This window comes from Musca domestica, unplaced genomic scaffold (genome assembly GCF_030504385.1).
Source record: "Musca domestica strain aabys unplaced genomic scaffold, Musca_domestica.polishedcontigs.V.1.1 4, whole genome shotgun sequence".
Taxonomy (NCBI): Eukaryota; Metazoa; Arthropoda; class Insecta; order Diptera; family Muscidae; genus Musca; species Musca domestica.
In genome coordinates this window covers 11258455-11271800 of record NW_026712328.1, presented here as the reverse complement: position 1 = coordinate 11271800, position 13346 = coordinate 11258455, and the positions used below count along the sequence as shown (strand labels likewise).

Sequence of the window (13346 nt, the reverse complement as noted above, 5' to 3'; positions counted from 1 at the left end):
CCACATTGGAGTATCCCCAAGTCCACTTTCACATCTAATGTGTGGTCAGAAAAGAAAATTTTGTATTCTATTGAATTTGCAACCCCCAAGAGGATATTGGTTGGGAACGTAGATTTGGGATGTACATCTATATGAAATAAATTGTGAAAATATGAACAAATTACAAATATGAGAAAGTAGCACGGTACCGAATATTTGTTGAATCGTCATTGAATTATACTGTGATGAAAAATATGGACTTTATGGGGTCTCCAACTTACAAGTTAAATGACAAATAAAATTAGTTTCCATCTTACGGTAATGGGTGTAAAATTGTAATTATATTTGACTATTCTGAAATCAGTCTGCCTTCAATTATGAGGTGGATAAAACTATTTTTACTTATTTAAATCACGTAAATTTTTTTCAGTTTGACATGGTATTTTGTTCTGCTATATTTTTGATTTGGCCTCTATTTGTCATCTTGGATTATAGGGGGTGAAGAAAGTTTTCAATGTAGGTCGATGTTTCGCAGTAGTGCCCATATAAAGGTACTTCCTGATTTTACCATATTTCAAAGGATTTGGCTAAAAATGTGTATTTGGAGGGTGAAAATCTTACACAAAAATTTCAACATATCTACAAATTTTAGAATTTTCTCCATGTTATAGTACCCCCTCAAGTCCACCTTTTGGCTGAGAAACAGACCGACATGCTTAGGGGGTCTTATGAGGCCTCTTATGCACAATCTGAGGTGCTAATGGGGTTAAAAAAGTAATTAACTTTGGCTATTCTTTAATCATTCAGCCCTCAATTATGAGGTGTACAATATACAGTAAATTCCAAATTACTGATCATTTGACTAAAAATTAATCGACCAGTACGTGAACACTTCTAACAGTCATATCTGTGAATAATTATGCTTTGACAAATATGCATAAGAGACAAAAACTACCAGCCAGCTAGTGTTTTATATTGAATGATTTTTTTTCATTTTGACTTACTATTTTCGATTGTACATTGGTAGTGTTTTTTTCTTTTCTTTTTGAATTCTAATTTGTAGGGAACAGCGGACAAAACTGTTCTGTATATTGTATAGATTTTATGTATTTATTGGGTAAGTGGAACTATTGGAATAATACCATTTCAGTAAAGGAAAAGATATGAAAACAAGTTAAAAAGCTGTAAGTTCGGCCGGGCCGAACTTTTAATACCCTCCACCATTTGGTACAAATTTGGCAATTTCCAAAAAATAAAACCCGTTAAAAATTCTGTTAAAATCTTAAAAATACCGAATGCTTATACGACGACGTGGGCCTGCATAGGCAACTTTTGTCATAAATTATTACAATATTTAAATGCGAAACTTGAAGAAAAATCTTTTTATAATGTAGTTAAAATCAAAATACCGAATATGGGGGGTACCGTTATATGGGGGCTATACGAAGACGTGGACCTGCACAGACAATTTTCTGGCATGGGCTGAAGTATCCATTACGAACTTCACATACGAAATTTGAAACAATCCCTGTAAATAACGTCGCTAAAATCATTAAAATACCGAATATCGGGGGGTACCGTTATATGGGGGCTATATGAAGACGTGGACCTACATGGCTCATTTTTTGATTTAGGATGTAGTATCCATTACGAACTTCAAATACCAAATTTGAAACGATTCCGGTAAACAATGTCGCTAAAATCATCGAAAAACCGAATATCGGGGGGTACCGTTATATGGGGGCTACAGGAAGACGTGGACCTACACAGATAATTTTCTGTCTTAGGCTGTAGCATCCATTACAAACTTCAAATGCCAAATTTGAAATAATTCCGGTGAATAATGTCGCTAAAATCATCAAAATACCGAATATCGGGAGGTACCGTTATATGGGGGCTATATGATTACTTGGACCTACATGGCCCATTTACGAACTTAACCTGCCTACTGGTAAAAAATACATGTGTGCAAAATTTTAGCCTTCTATCTCAATTTGTTCGAAAGATGGCGTGATTACAACAGACAGACAGACAGACGGACAGACAGACACACAGACAGACAGACGGACATGGTTAAATCGTCTTAGAATTTTACGCTGATCAAGAATATATATACTTTGTTGGGTCTGACATGAATATTTCGAGGAGTTACAAACGGAATGACAAAATTAATATACCCTCCATAGTATGGTGGAGGGTATAAAAATAATATTTTATCGTGAACAATTTTATCAATTTGATTATTTTATTGACGATTTTTTGAGAACGGAAATTGCAGGCGGGTTACTTTGAAGTGTAATACCGAATTATGTGTCGAAATAATTTAAGCAGGTCACCCCAAAATATCACGAAAAAGAGGGAACATCTCATTTTAAAAATTCAAAAAAAGTTTGTATAGTTATTATTGACCTTTGATCAATATATTTTCTTCTGGTTTTTCGTTTGGCTTGAGGTCAGAATTTAAAAAAAACAGACGAATTTGTTTTTTTATATATTAATTTATTTGTCCGATATTTCGACTATCTTCGATAGTCATCATCAGGGATTTGACTTGAAAAACTTTTTGTATGGAGTTGAATTGAATTGAAAAGATTTTATTCAAATGTTCTGGTACAGTACAACTGCTCATACGAACTACAAACACCAATTTTTACAACAGATAGGCGGACATCGCTAAATCGACTTAGAATTTTATGCTGATCAATAGGTATAGAAAATTGTTCCCACCGGTATATCTTAGCGACTATTTCATTTTTGTTGCCAACTTACCGACAAATTTCGTTAACTACCGAAATGATAAGCAATTAAAAATATATATTGCTGTTAACGATAGTTTTCGTTAAGAAGTTAGAAAGTCGCATTGATGTAGTTGGATTCTCAAAGTTTTTTTGCCATTACCGAAAAAAGTCGGCAACTTCTAAATGCAAAATTTACATGCAAACAGTTAATAATAGTAGTGCCTACCTTATTTGATACAGAATTCAATAAAAAAATTGTGTGAAGTGCCAAAGGTTCGGGAAGTTGTCATTTAAAACTCACAACAAAGGAGGTGTGAGTTTTTCAAATATGAGGCGCATCATATCTTCCGATCAAGTTAATGGGGTTGTTGGCAGAATGAATCGTTAGATTAACGATCATTAATAGCTCAAATCGAAAGAGAAATTATCAAATATTCATTCACATATGACCTTCCACATAAAAGTCAAAATTTTCAAATTTCAAATAGCAACATTTTCAGCATAAGACCTATGGCTTCGAGCTCTCGTCAACCAACGCTGAGACGTGGGCAAGACTTTTCACTACACAGGCAATCATAACTAATGTATCTGCAGGGAAAATAAATTGGTTTAAAACTAACTTAAAATTAGTTTAAAAAAAATCACAACTAGTTTTTTTTTTTTTTTACTTATTTCCTTTATGTCAACTAACTATTTTAACATGGAGATAGGATAAGCAGTGGACAATTCCTGCATTAATTTTAAACTAACTATGAACTAATTAATTTTAAATTAACCATAAACTAATTACTTTCAAACCGATATATAGTCAGTTAAAAAATATGTTTTTTTCTGAGAAAAAGGAAGATATGAAAAACTTTGGCGATTTTTTTTTTTTGATAGTGAGATCTAATTTTTGAAATCAAATTCTTAATTTTTTTAAAGGAGTGTGGTTGCACTGTTTTTTTTAAGTACACTAGAGCCCCGACTTTCGTCGCACAGTGGGGTGAGATGCCCAAAAACGGAGATTAATTCAGGGAAGCATTATATCCCTCTGAAATTTTGCTCAGACAATTATATTACCTCTTTTGTTTGGCATTAAAAATGGGACATAACGGCCCACGTTTCGGTAAGGCCTCCATATAGCGTTACTTCCTGATTTTTGGTATTTTGAAGGTTTCGGCCACAATTTCACCCAATCATGAGTATCTTGACATTTTGAGTTCTGAGCGGACAAAATCACTCCCTGCTAAATTTTGTGAAGATAAATCAACTATTAGTATTGACCATATATAACGGCACTTCCAAATTTTAGGTATTTTGGAAATTTCTCCCTGCAAAATATATAATGGTACTTCCTATTTGAGGGTTTCAGACAGAGTTTTTACAAACTTATTATTTGGTATTTTGTTTCCCAAAGAATGGATGGAAAATTACAAAAATTGCCTATGTAAATCCAAAATTTGAGTAAAGTCAGAAAAAATAATGTATCCTTTGCAAAACCTTCTAAAATGTGAAGACAAAAAGAGTATATATTTTTATGAGAAAGGAATAATTATAAAAAATGTGTTTACAAAAGTGGCTGACAATTAAGCCTTCCCTTAATAATTATTCCCTTAAAATAGACTAATTGACTGACATTTAAATAATCATCCTCCCTTAAATCTCTCATTTTCTTAAATTGGATCATCTGTCAAAGGGTGAGGCAAATAACCTCACCACTGATTTTTTAAAGAGAATGGAATATTTTTATATACAGTTTAGAATTCCAGTTAATAACAGGATAAAACGCAGGAGAAGCTTATTTAATAATGAGCAAAAAAAAAAAAAAGAAATATAACACAGAGAACTAGATCAAAGTACATTCACCGCAGAATCAGTTGGCTATTTTCACCATTTTTATACCCTACACCACATAGTGGTAAGGGTATTATGTCTTTGTGCATTTGTTTGTAACATGGAGAAGGAAACGAGATAGACCCATAGTTACTTTTGAGAACCTTCATAGAATCACTTTCTGAGTCGATTTATGCATGTCAGTCCGTCCGTCCGTCTGTCCATGTATTCTTGTGAACAAAATGCAGGTCGCATTTATTATCCGATTGAGATGAAATTTTCCAAACAATATTTTTTTGGCCCAAGGACGAACCCTATTGAAATTGGTGAGAATCGGATCAAATTTAGATATAGCTCCCATATATATCTTCATCCGATTTCGGGTTAAATGTGCACCAAATGTCCACTATCAGTCCAAATCAGCTGAATTTTGGCACACCCAACCGAGTTCGGCCTAGAAGCAAGTATATCAAATTTGGAGAAAATCGGTTCAGATATAGCTATAGCTCCCATATATCTTTCATTCGATTTCGAGCTAAATGTGCACCAAATGTCCACTATCAGTCCAAATCACCTGAATTTTGGCACACCCAACCGAGTTCGGCCTAGAAGCAAGTATATCAAATTTGGAGAAAATCGGTTCAGATATAGCTATAGCTCCCATATATATCTTTCATCCGATTTGATCTTTAAGCCCCTCACATTCTTACTATGCACTCCACAACCGTGATATTTGGTACCAGGTATTAGATGGGGCACAGAAATAGTTGTTTTAAATTTTATCGAAATCGGTTCAGATTTGGATATAGCTCCCATATATATCTTCATCCGATTTCGGGTTAAATGTGCACCAAATGTCCACTATCAGTCCAAATCACCTGAATTTTGGCACACCCAACCGAGTTCGGCCTAGAAGCAAGTATATCAAATTTGGAGAAAATCGGTTCAGATATAGCTATAGCTCCCATATATATCTTTCATCCGATTTGATCTTTAAGTCCCTCATATTCCTACTATGCACTCCACAACCGTGATATTTGGTACCAGGTATTAGATGAAACACAGAAATAGCTGTTTTAAATTTTATCGAAATCGGTTCAGATTTGGATATAGCTCCCATATATATCTTCATCCGATTTCGGGTTAATTGACCACCAAATGGCCAATATCAGCCCAAATGGCCCGAATTTTGGCACATGTGACCGAGATTAGCCTTAAAGAAAATACAACAAATTTGGAGAAAATCGGTTCAGAAACAGCTATAGCTCCCATATATATGTTTTATCCGATTTGGTGTTTAAGCCTCTCACATTCGTAATATGCACTCCACAAGAATGATATTTGGTACCAGATATAAGATACAGCCCAGAAATAGCTGTTTGTAATTTTATCGAAATCGGTTCAGATTTGGATATAGCTCCCATATATATCTTCATCTGATTTCGGGTTAATTGTGCACCAAATGGCCGATATAAATCCAAATGGACTGAATTTTAGTACATTGGACCAAATTCAGGCTAGAAGCAAGTATATCAAATTTAGTGAAAATCGGTTCAGATATAGATATAGCAACCATATATATGTTTCATCCGATTTGGTGTTTTAGTCCCATACATTCGTGATATTCACTCCACTACCGTGATATTTGGTACCAGGTATTAGATGGAGCACAGGAATAGCTGTTTTAAATTTTATCGAAATCGGTTTAGATTTGGATATAGCTCCCATATATATCTTCATCCGATTTCGGGTTAAATGTGCACTAAATGGTCAATATCAGCCCAAATCACCTGAATTTTCGTACATAAGACCGAATTCAGTCTAGAAGCTAATACGTAAAATTTGGAGAAACCCGGTTCAGAGATAGCTATAGTTCGTAAAATGCACGATAAAATTAGATAGATTTTGATTTTGTACCAAATATCATAGAGCTTTGAAATGCCCTGAATAAACCTTTTTACGAGAGCTCTACTAAATATGCATAGTGGTGTAGGGTATCATATAGTCGGCCCCGCCCGACTTTTGAGCTTTCCTTACTGGTTTATATTTAACAAAAACGGCACGAGTTTTTTGTTGATTATAAAAGATGACATTCGATACTAAAATACAAATTGAAATTTGTAAGATTTTCTCGATATTATTTTTTTAACTCTTTATACTTTTCGAATATGGCGAAAATATGGTAATATTTGAAATTATTTTTTAAAATATTTTGACATCATTATTTTTAAAACTTTTTATTCAAAAACATTGATAACAGCCTGTATTCGAGGTTTCAGTTTTAAAAATATCACTTTTCTAAATTATTTCACACTAAATTATTTCACTTCAAAAAAACAAGGATAATTTTTTCCCTTTTTCTTGCGAAAAAAAGAAATATTTCTTAACTTTGCCACTGTGTAATTAGAAAACTAAACAAGGTACGACTTTAAAATGTTCGGTACTGATGTAGAATTTAGTGTTCTATGATTGTTTAAAAGCATTTATTCCAAAAGACGAATTTTACTTTTCAATTCATCTCCGTGTTTTGTGATTTCACCCCTCTGTGCGTCGTTCCGATTTGCGTCGTTTCGAGTTGCGTCGCTTTTCAAAAACAGGAGGGCGGTCATTGCTAAATTGACTTAGAATTTTACGCTGATAAAGAATTTATATACTTTGTTGGGTCTAAAATTATTATATCGATGAGTTACAAATGGTATGATAAACTTATATACCCTCCACACTATGCATGGTGGAGGGTATAAAAAGTTCGTGAAATATGAACAAAAGTAAAAAAGCAGTTTTGGGACAATTTTCTTCGAAAATGAACAAGGAGTGGCCGCCCGGATAATGTTGAACGTTTCTTTATACCCTCAGCCATATGGCTACAGATACGGTCAAAACGGTTTTAGACCCTAGGTCTCTTTGGACCAAATCCGTTTCAGAACATTTGGAGTCGATCTAGCGATGTCCGCCCGTCCGTCTGTCTGTCTGGCTGGCTGGTGCGCACGATAACTCTCGAAGGAAGTACTCGATTTGGTCCACACTTTGTACATCGTAATATTTTGTCAAACTTAGATCGAGTTCGGAGATGGGCAATATCGGTCCACTCCTTCTGGTACCTCCCCCACAAAAGGTCGAAATTTTCAAAAAATATATTTTCTGCATAGAAAGAGAAATCCGATTTTGCTCCAACTTTGCGAATTCTAATATTTTTGTCAGTGCTAGGTCAAGTGCGAAAATGGACAATCTGATTTCGGGTTAATTGTGCACCAAATGGCCGATATAAATCCAAATGGACTGAATTTTAGTACATTGGACCAAATTCAGGCTAGAAGCAAGTATATCAAATTTAGTGAAAATCGGTTCAGATATAGATATAGCAACCATATATATGTTTCATCCGATTTGGTGTTTTAGTCCCATACATTCGTGATATTCACTCCACTACCGTGATATTTGGTACCAGGTATTAGATGGAGCACAGGAATAGCTGTTTTAAATTTTATCGAAATCGGTTTAGATTTGGATATAGCTCCCATATATATCTTCATCCGATTTCGGGTTAAATGTGCACTAAATGGTCAATATCAGCCCAAATCACCTGAATTTTCGTACATAAGACCGAATTCAGTCTAGAAGCTAATACGTAAAATTTGGAGAAACCCGGTTCAGAGATAGCTATAGTTCGTAAAATGCACGATAAAATTAGATAGATTTTGATTTTGTACCAAATATCATAGAGCTTTGAAATGCCCTGAATAAACCTTTTTACGAGAGCTCTACTAAATATGCATAGTGGTGTAGGGTATCATATAGTCGGCCCCGCCCGACTTTTGAGCTTTCCTTACTGGTTTATATTTAACAAAAACGGCACGAGTTTTTTGTTGATTATAAAAGATGACATTCGATACTAAAATACAAAATTGAAATTTGTAAGATTTTCTCGATATTATTTTTTTAACTCTTTATACTTTTCGAATATGGCGAAAATATGGTAATATTTGAAATTATTTTTTAAAATATTTTGACATCATTATTTTTAAAACTTTTTTATTCAAAAACATTGATAACAGCCTGTATTCGAGGTTTCAGTTTTAAAAATATCACTTTTCTAAATTATTTCACACTAAATTATTTCACTTCAAAAAAACAAGGATAATTTTTTCCCTTTTTCTTGCGAAAAAAAGAAATATTTCTTAACTTTGCCACTGTGTAATTAGAAAACTAAACAAGGTACGACTTTAAAATGTTCGGTACTGATGTAGAATTTAGTGTTCTATGATTGTTTAAAAGCATTTATTCCAAAAGACGAATTTTACTTTTCAATTCATCTCCGTGTTTTGTGATTTCACCCCTCTGTGCGTCGTTCCGATTTGCGTCGTTTCGAGTTGCGTCGCTTTTCAAAAACAGGAGGGCGGTCATTGCTAAATTGACTTAGAATTTTACGCTGATAAAGAATTTATATACTTTGTTGGGTCTAAAATTATTATATCGATGAGTTACAAATGGTATGATAAACTTATATACCCTCCACACTATGCATGGTGGAGGGTATAAAAAGTTCGTGAAATATGAACAAAAGTAAAAAAGCAGTTTTGGGACAATTTTCTTCGAAAATGAACAAGGAGTGGCCGCCCGGATAATGTTGAACGTTTCTTTATACCCTCAGCCATATGGCTACAGATACGGTCAAAACGGTTTTAGACCCTAGGTCTCTTTGGACCAAATCCGTTTCAGAACATTTGGAGTCGATCTAGCGATGTCCGCCCGTCCGTCTGTCTGTCTGGCTGGCTGGTGCGCACGATAACTCTCGAAGGAAGTACTCGATTTGGTCCACACTTTGTACATCGTAATATTTTTGTCAAACTTAGATCGAGTTCGGAGATGGGCAATATCGGTCCACTCCTTCTGGTACCTCCCCCACAAAAGGTCGAAATTTTCAAAAAATATATTTTCTGCATAGAAAGAGAAATCCGATTTTGCTCCAACTTTGCGAATTCTAATATTTTTGTCAGTGCTAGGTCAAGTGCGAAAATGGACAATATCGGTCCACTCTATCAAGTACCTCCCCCACAAAGGGTCAAAATTTTGAATAATAACAACTCTTATAATATGTGAAGTAAGAGTCCGATGGTCTTCAAATTTCACACATCCCAATATTTTTATTAACCCAAGGTCTGGTTTGAAGGTGGAATACGTCGGTCCACTCCTTCTGGTACCTTCCCCACAAATGGTCGAAATTTTCAAAAAATATATTTTCTGCACAGAAAGAGAAAGGATGATCCGATTTTGCTCGAACTTTGCGAATCCTAATATTTGCTTAAGTTCTAGGCCCGGTGCGAAAATGGACAATATCGGTTTACTCCATCAGGGACCTCCCCCACAAAGGGTCAAAATTTTGGATAATTATAACTCTTATAAAATGTAATGTAAGGATCCGAACGTCTTAAAATTTCACACATTCCAATATTTTTATAAACCCAAGATCTGGCGTTAACATGGAATGTATCGGTCTACTCCACCTGGTACCTCCCCCACAAAGTGTCGAAATTTTGAATACCCATAAAGCTCATAAAACGCCAAATTAATATCCGATTCCATTTAGACTCTCAATATTTCTATCAACACAAGATCTGTTATAAAGGTGATATAGATCGAACCATTTCATCTCCCCCAAACATAGGGTTCAAGATTTTGGAAAACCAACCCCTTCTGGGGTCACAATTTTCAATAATTTTATCTGTCATAACTTTCGAAACAATTAGAAACTTCTTTACTACTTGCTATGCTCAAATATTTCTCCCAATAAGAAGCCTGATATAAATATGAATTTTATCGGAATTTACGATTTCGCATAAAATTGGACATAAATATCCTTTGCAATGTTGCCCAAGATTCCGCTCAATATTTTCATTTTTATCAGATGAAGTATAAATGTGGAATATTTCGGTAGATTCTATCTTGTACATCAGGCACATTTTAACATTTTCTAAAAATTATTACATATTTCCTATAAAGTGAAGGAGTTAGTCGATATAATCCATACCAGGAACGTCGGAATATTTATATCATATTTTTGGGTCCGATACGAAATATACAATATTGGCCCATTCTTCCGGAACCTGCTCCATAGAGGGTCAAACGTTTGAATAATTGTAACACTAGTCAAATTATATTTAAATAATCGAACACAGGCTGAGGGTATATATCTGTCGGCAATACCGACTGATACTTTTTAACTTGTTTTTACAAAAATTTAGTAGTGTCAGGACGGTGATATGTGCGTCACAGCCGATGATACACTCGATGTTTTGGACCCTGTACAAATATTTTTTTTAAAATTAAAATTTGCAACAAACCCCGCAGATTGCGTATTGAAAATTTTAAGCAGTTTTGCGTTAGAAATTAATAATGAAACCGTTTTGTATTTACTTTTGAAAGAAAATTAAGGACATTTCACTCATTTTCCATTTCATAAAGATAAATATTAAATAAATGAATAACACTTGTTGCATGTTATTTCGGATAAATCTGACCGAAAAGGCCGTGGTGGCGGGCGGGCGTGGTATATTTGCGAATTTACTTTACCTCCTTATGTCTCATTCGATTTAAAATTTACACCACAAAGATGTCAACTTTGTAAAAAGGAGAAAACATGAACACGGCTCTTTAAAAAAATATACAAATACATTTTTCCACAATATTCTTTTGGCTTAAATAATTAAAATAATTTTAAACATATAGGAATATGAATAACCAAAATATCCAATCACCTATAGATGTGGGAATAATCTTGATTAGCGTTAGCATTGCCTTTCAATTGAGAATTTGCTGTATTCTTAGCAAGATCCACAATATTTTCGGGATTTTGCTCTCGGAAGCCTGATAATTTCTCTTTTATGTTATCACGCCATTCATGAAGTCGGCCTGTAAAGCCTTGATAATCGCGCAATTTATCCATATTTATTCGATTTTTTACTTTATTGATTTTTAGCAGTTATTCGATTTTTGTGACATTGGCATTGTAATTGTATGTACTACGCTTCGTACTAGAAGACAAAGTATGTGCATACTTGTCTTAATTTAATTAGTTGTGCTTAATGATACTGGAAAAATGTGATTATCTGCATTAACTATTTTATTAATAAATTTCTTTTTCACTCTTGTATTTTTCTTTGCATATTAAAAGTTCTTTCTACACATTTGTATCAGTCGTGTGTTTTAATTAATTGAAACTATTTTTGCCAAAAGATGAAAATTCCGCTTTGCCTCCTACGTCTGCTATATATTGTAACGGAAAGTAAACTAAACAAATTCGCTTAAAGTTCCAACATCTGAAAACTTTCTTTAGTCATGCGCATTTTTACTACAGACGCGGAAAGAAGAAGCCTTGCTACGTTAAGACTTTTTTGTACTACATAAAAGCATTTCATATATTAATTGACAATATGAGGGGCAATTTTTCTGCTTAATACTGTCATTACGGCTTAAAGCTAAGCTTTCGACATTTGTTATCTGTTCAGGGAGCAACGACAGAATGCAACTCCTGTATAACAATCAAGAACTTTTTCTAAGAACAAGCCGATTTGGATTTGTCAATATTTGGAAGAATATGTTTGCAAATGTGTAATAGAAAAAATTTTCACCAAATTTTTAATGCGGTTTCTTCCTCGTTCCATGTATTTATTATCCGACTGAGACTAAACTTTGCTCAGTTCATTTGTTAGCCCAAACTTGGTATAGTCAGTTCAGTTTGGGATATAGCTCCTGCATATATGTTAGCTCGACTTAACATCTGACCAAAATAAATAAAACACATACGACCAAATTCAGCCCAGAAGTAAATTTATGAAATATAACCGAAGAGCTTGATTTATTAATTTCATAGCAAAAGTCAAGCGTGTAGGAAACTGCAATACTTAGAAGTTGAGTGGAATTTCTGTTGCTATTAGAGAAGCAACATACTTCCCCATAATAATCATATCCTCAATTAAATTGTTGTGTAGTTTTTTACTGTTAGTCTAATGCCATTGCATAGGTGTTGTGAGTCAAAGCTTCTTAATAAAATCATATCCCAATCTGAACCGAATTCAATATAATTTGACAAAAATTACTTTTACACCAAATTCCCTCACACCTTTTGTTTGGTACATCAAATATTTTAAATCGGGTGAGCATATATATGGGATCTATATCCAAACCTTAACCAATTTCTAATTTATTTGTCAAATTTATCATTAGAACCAAATTCCGCCACATATTCTGAATGTCATTGGATCGGACATTCATATCGTGTTTGGAGTATAACTAACGTGACCATACGTCCCGCTTTGGGGGGGACAGTCTCGCTTTGAGGTTATCTGTCCCGCTGTCCCCAGCGAGAGCAAAAATGTCCCGCTTTCGAAAATACTGGATATTGATATTGATGAAAAATACATGAGTTATTTTTTTCCCGTGAACATATAATTTATTTGCATAGTTTTTTTCAAGCAACATTAACATTAAAATTAACTCGAAAGATTTTGTAATGCTAATGCTGGAGTTAATGTCGACGTCGTCGACGGCGTCAAATGTCAAAAAAATTGAATCGTATGAAATTTTATGAGAGCAGTTAATCTTAACGCCGCTGACATTAACTCCAGCATAACAAGGGAAATCACCAAATTAAAAATCCTTATAAAAACAGAAAAAGTTTCTGTCACTCTGTCAGTACCCTAAGCATAGACGCTCTAAATTGTTCTGGTATCTTTTCATCGCGGAGTCGGAGAAGGCGAGCAAAGTCAAACAATTTATTTTCAATGTTAGTGATTGTAACATTACAATAATGCCTAA

General features: G+C 34.2%; 2 protein-coding genes across 3 annotated transcripts in view; one reads left to right on the top strand and one right to left on the bottom strand.

Annotated features, from left to right (window-relative positions):
* Nucleotides 1-11803, bottom strand: part of LOC101890864 (proton-associated sugar transporter A) — a 137104-nt gene extending 125301 nt beyond the window's left edge. Inside the window, exon 1 of the mRNA XM_059126939.1 lies at nucleotides 11288-11803. Within this exon, the coding sequence (XP_058982922.1) occupies nucleotides 11288-11475 (188 nt within the window). The 5' untranslated portion in view covers nucleotides 11476-11803. The remainder of the gene's footprint in view (nucleotides 1-11287) is intronic.
* LOC101894571 (homeobox protein ceh-19) overlaps nucleotides 1-13346 on the top strand; it is a 158959-nt gene that overhangs the window by 31966 nt on the left and 113647 nt on the right. The gene's annotated exons all lie outside the window — the stretch shown is intronic.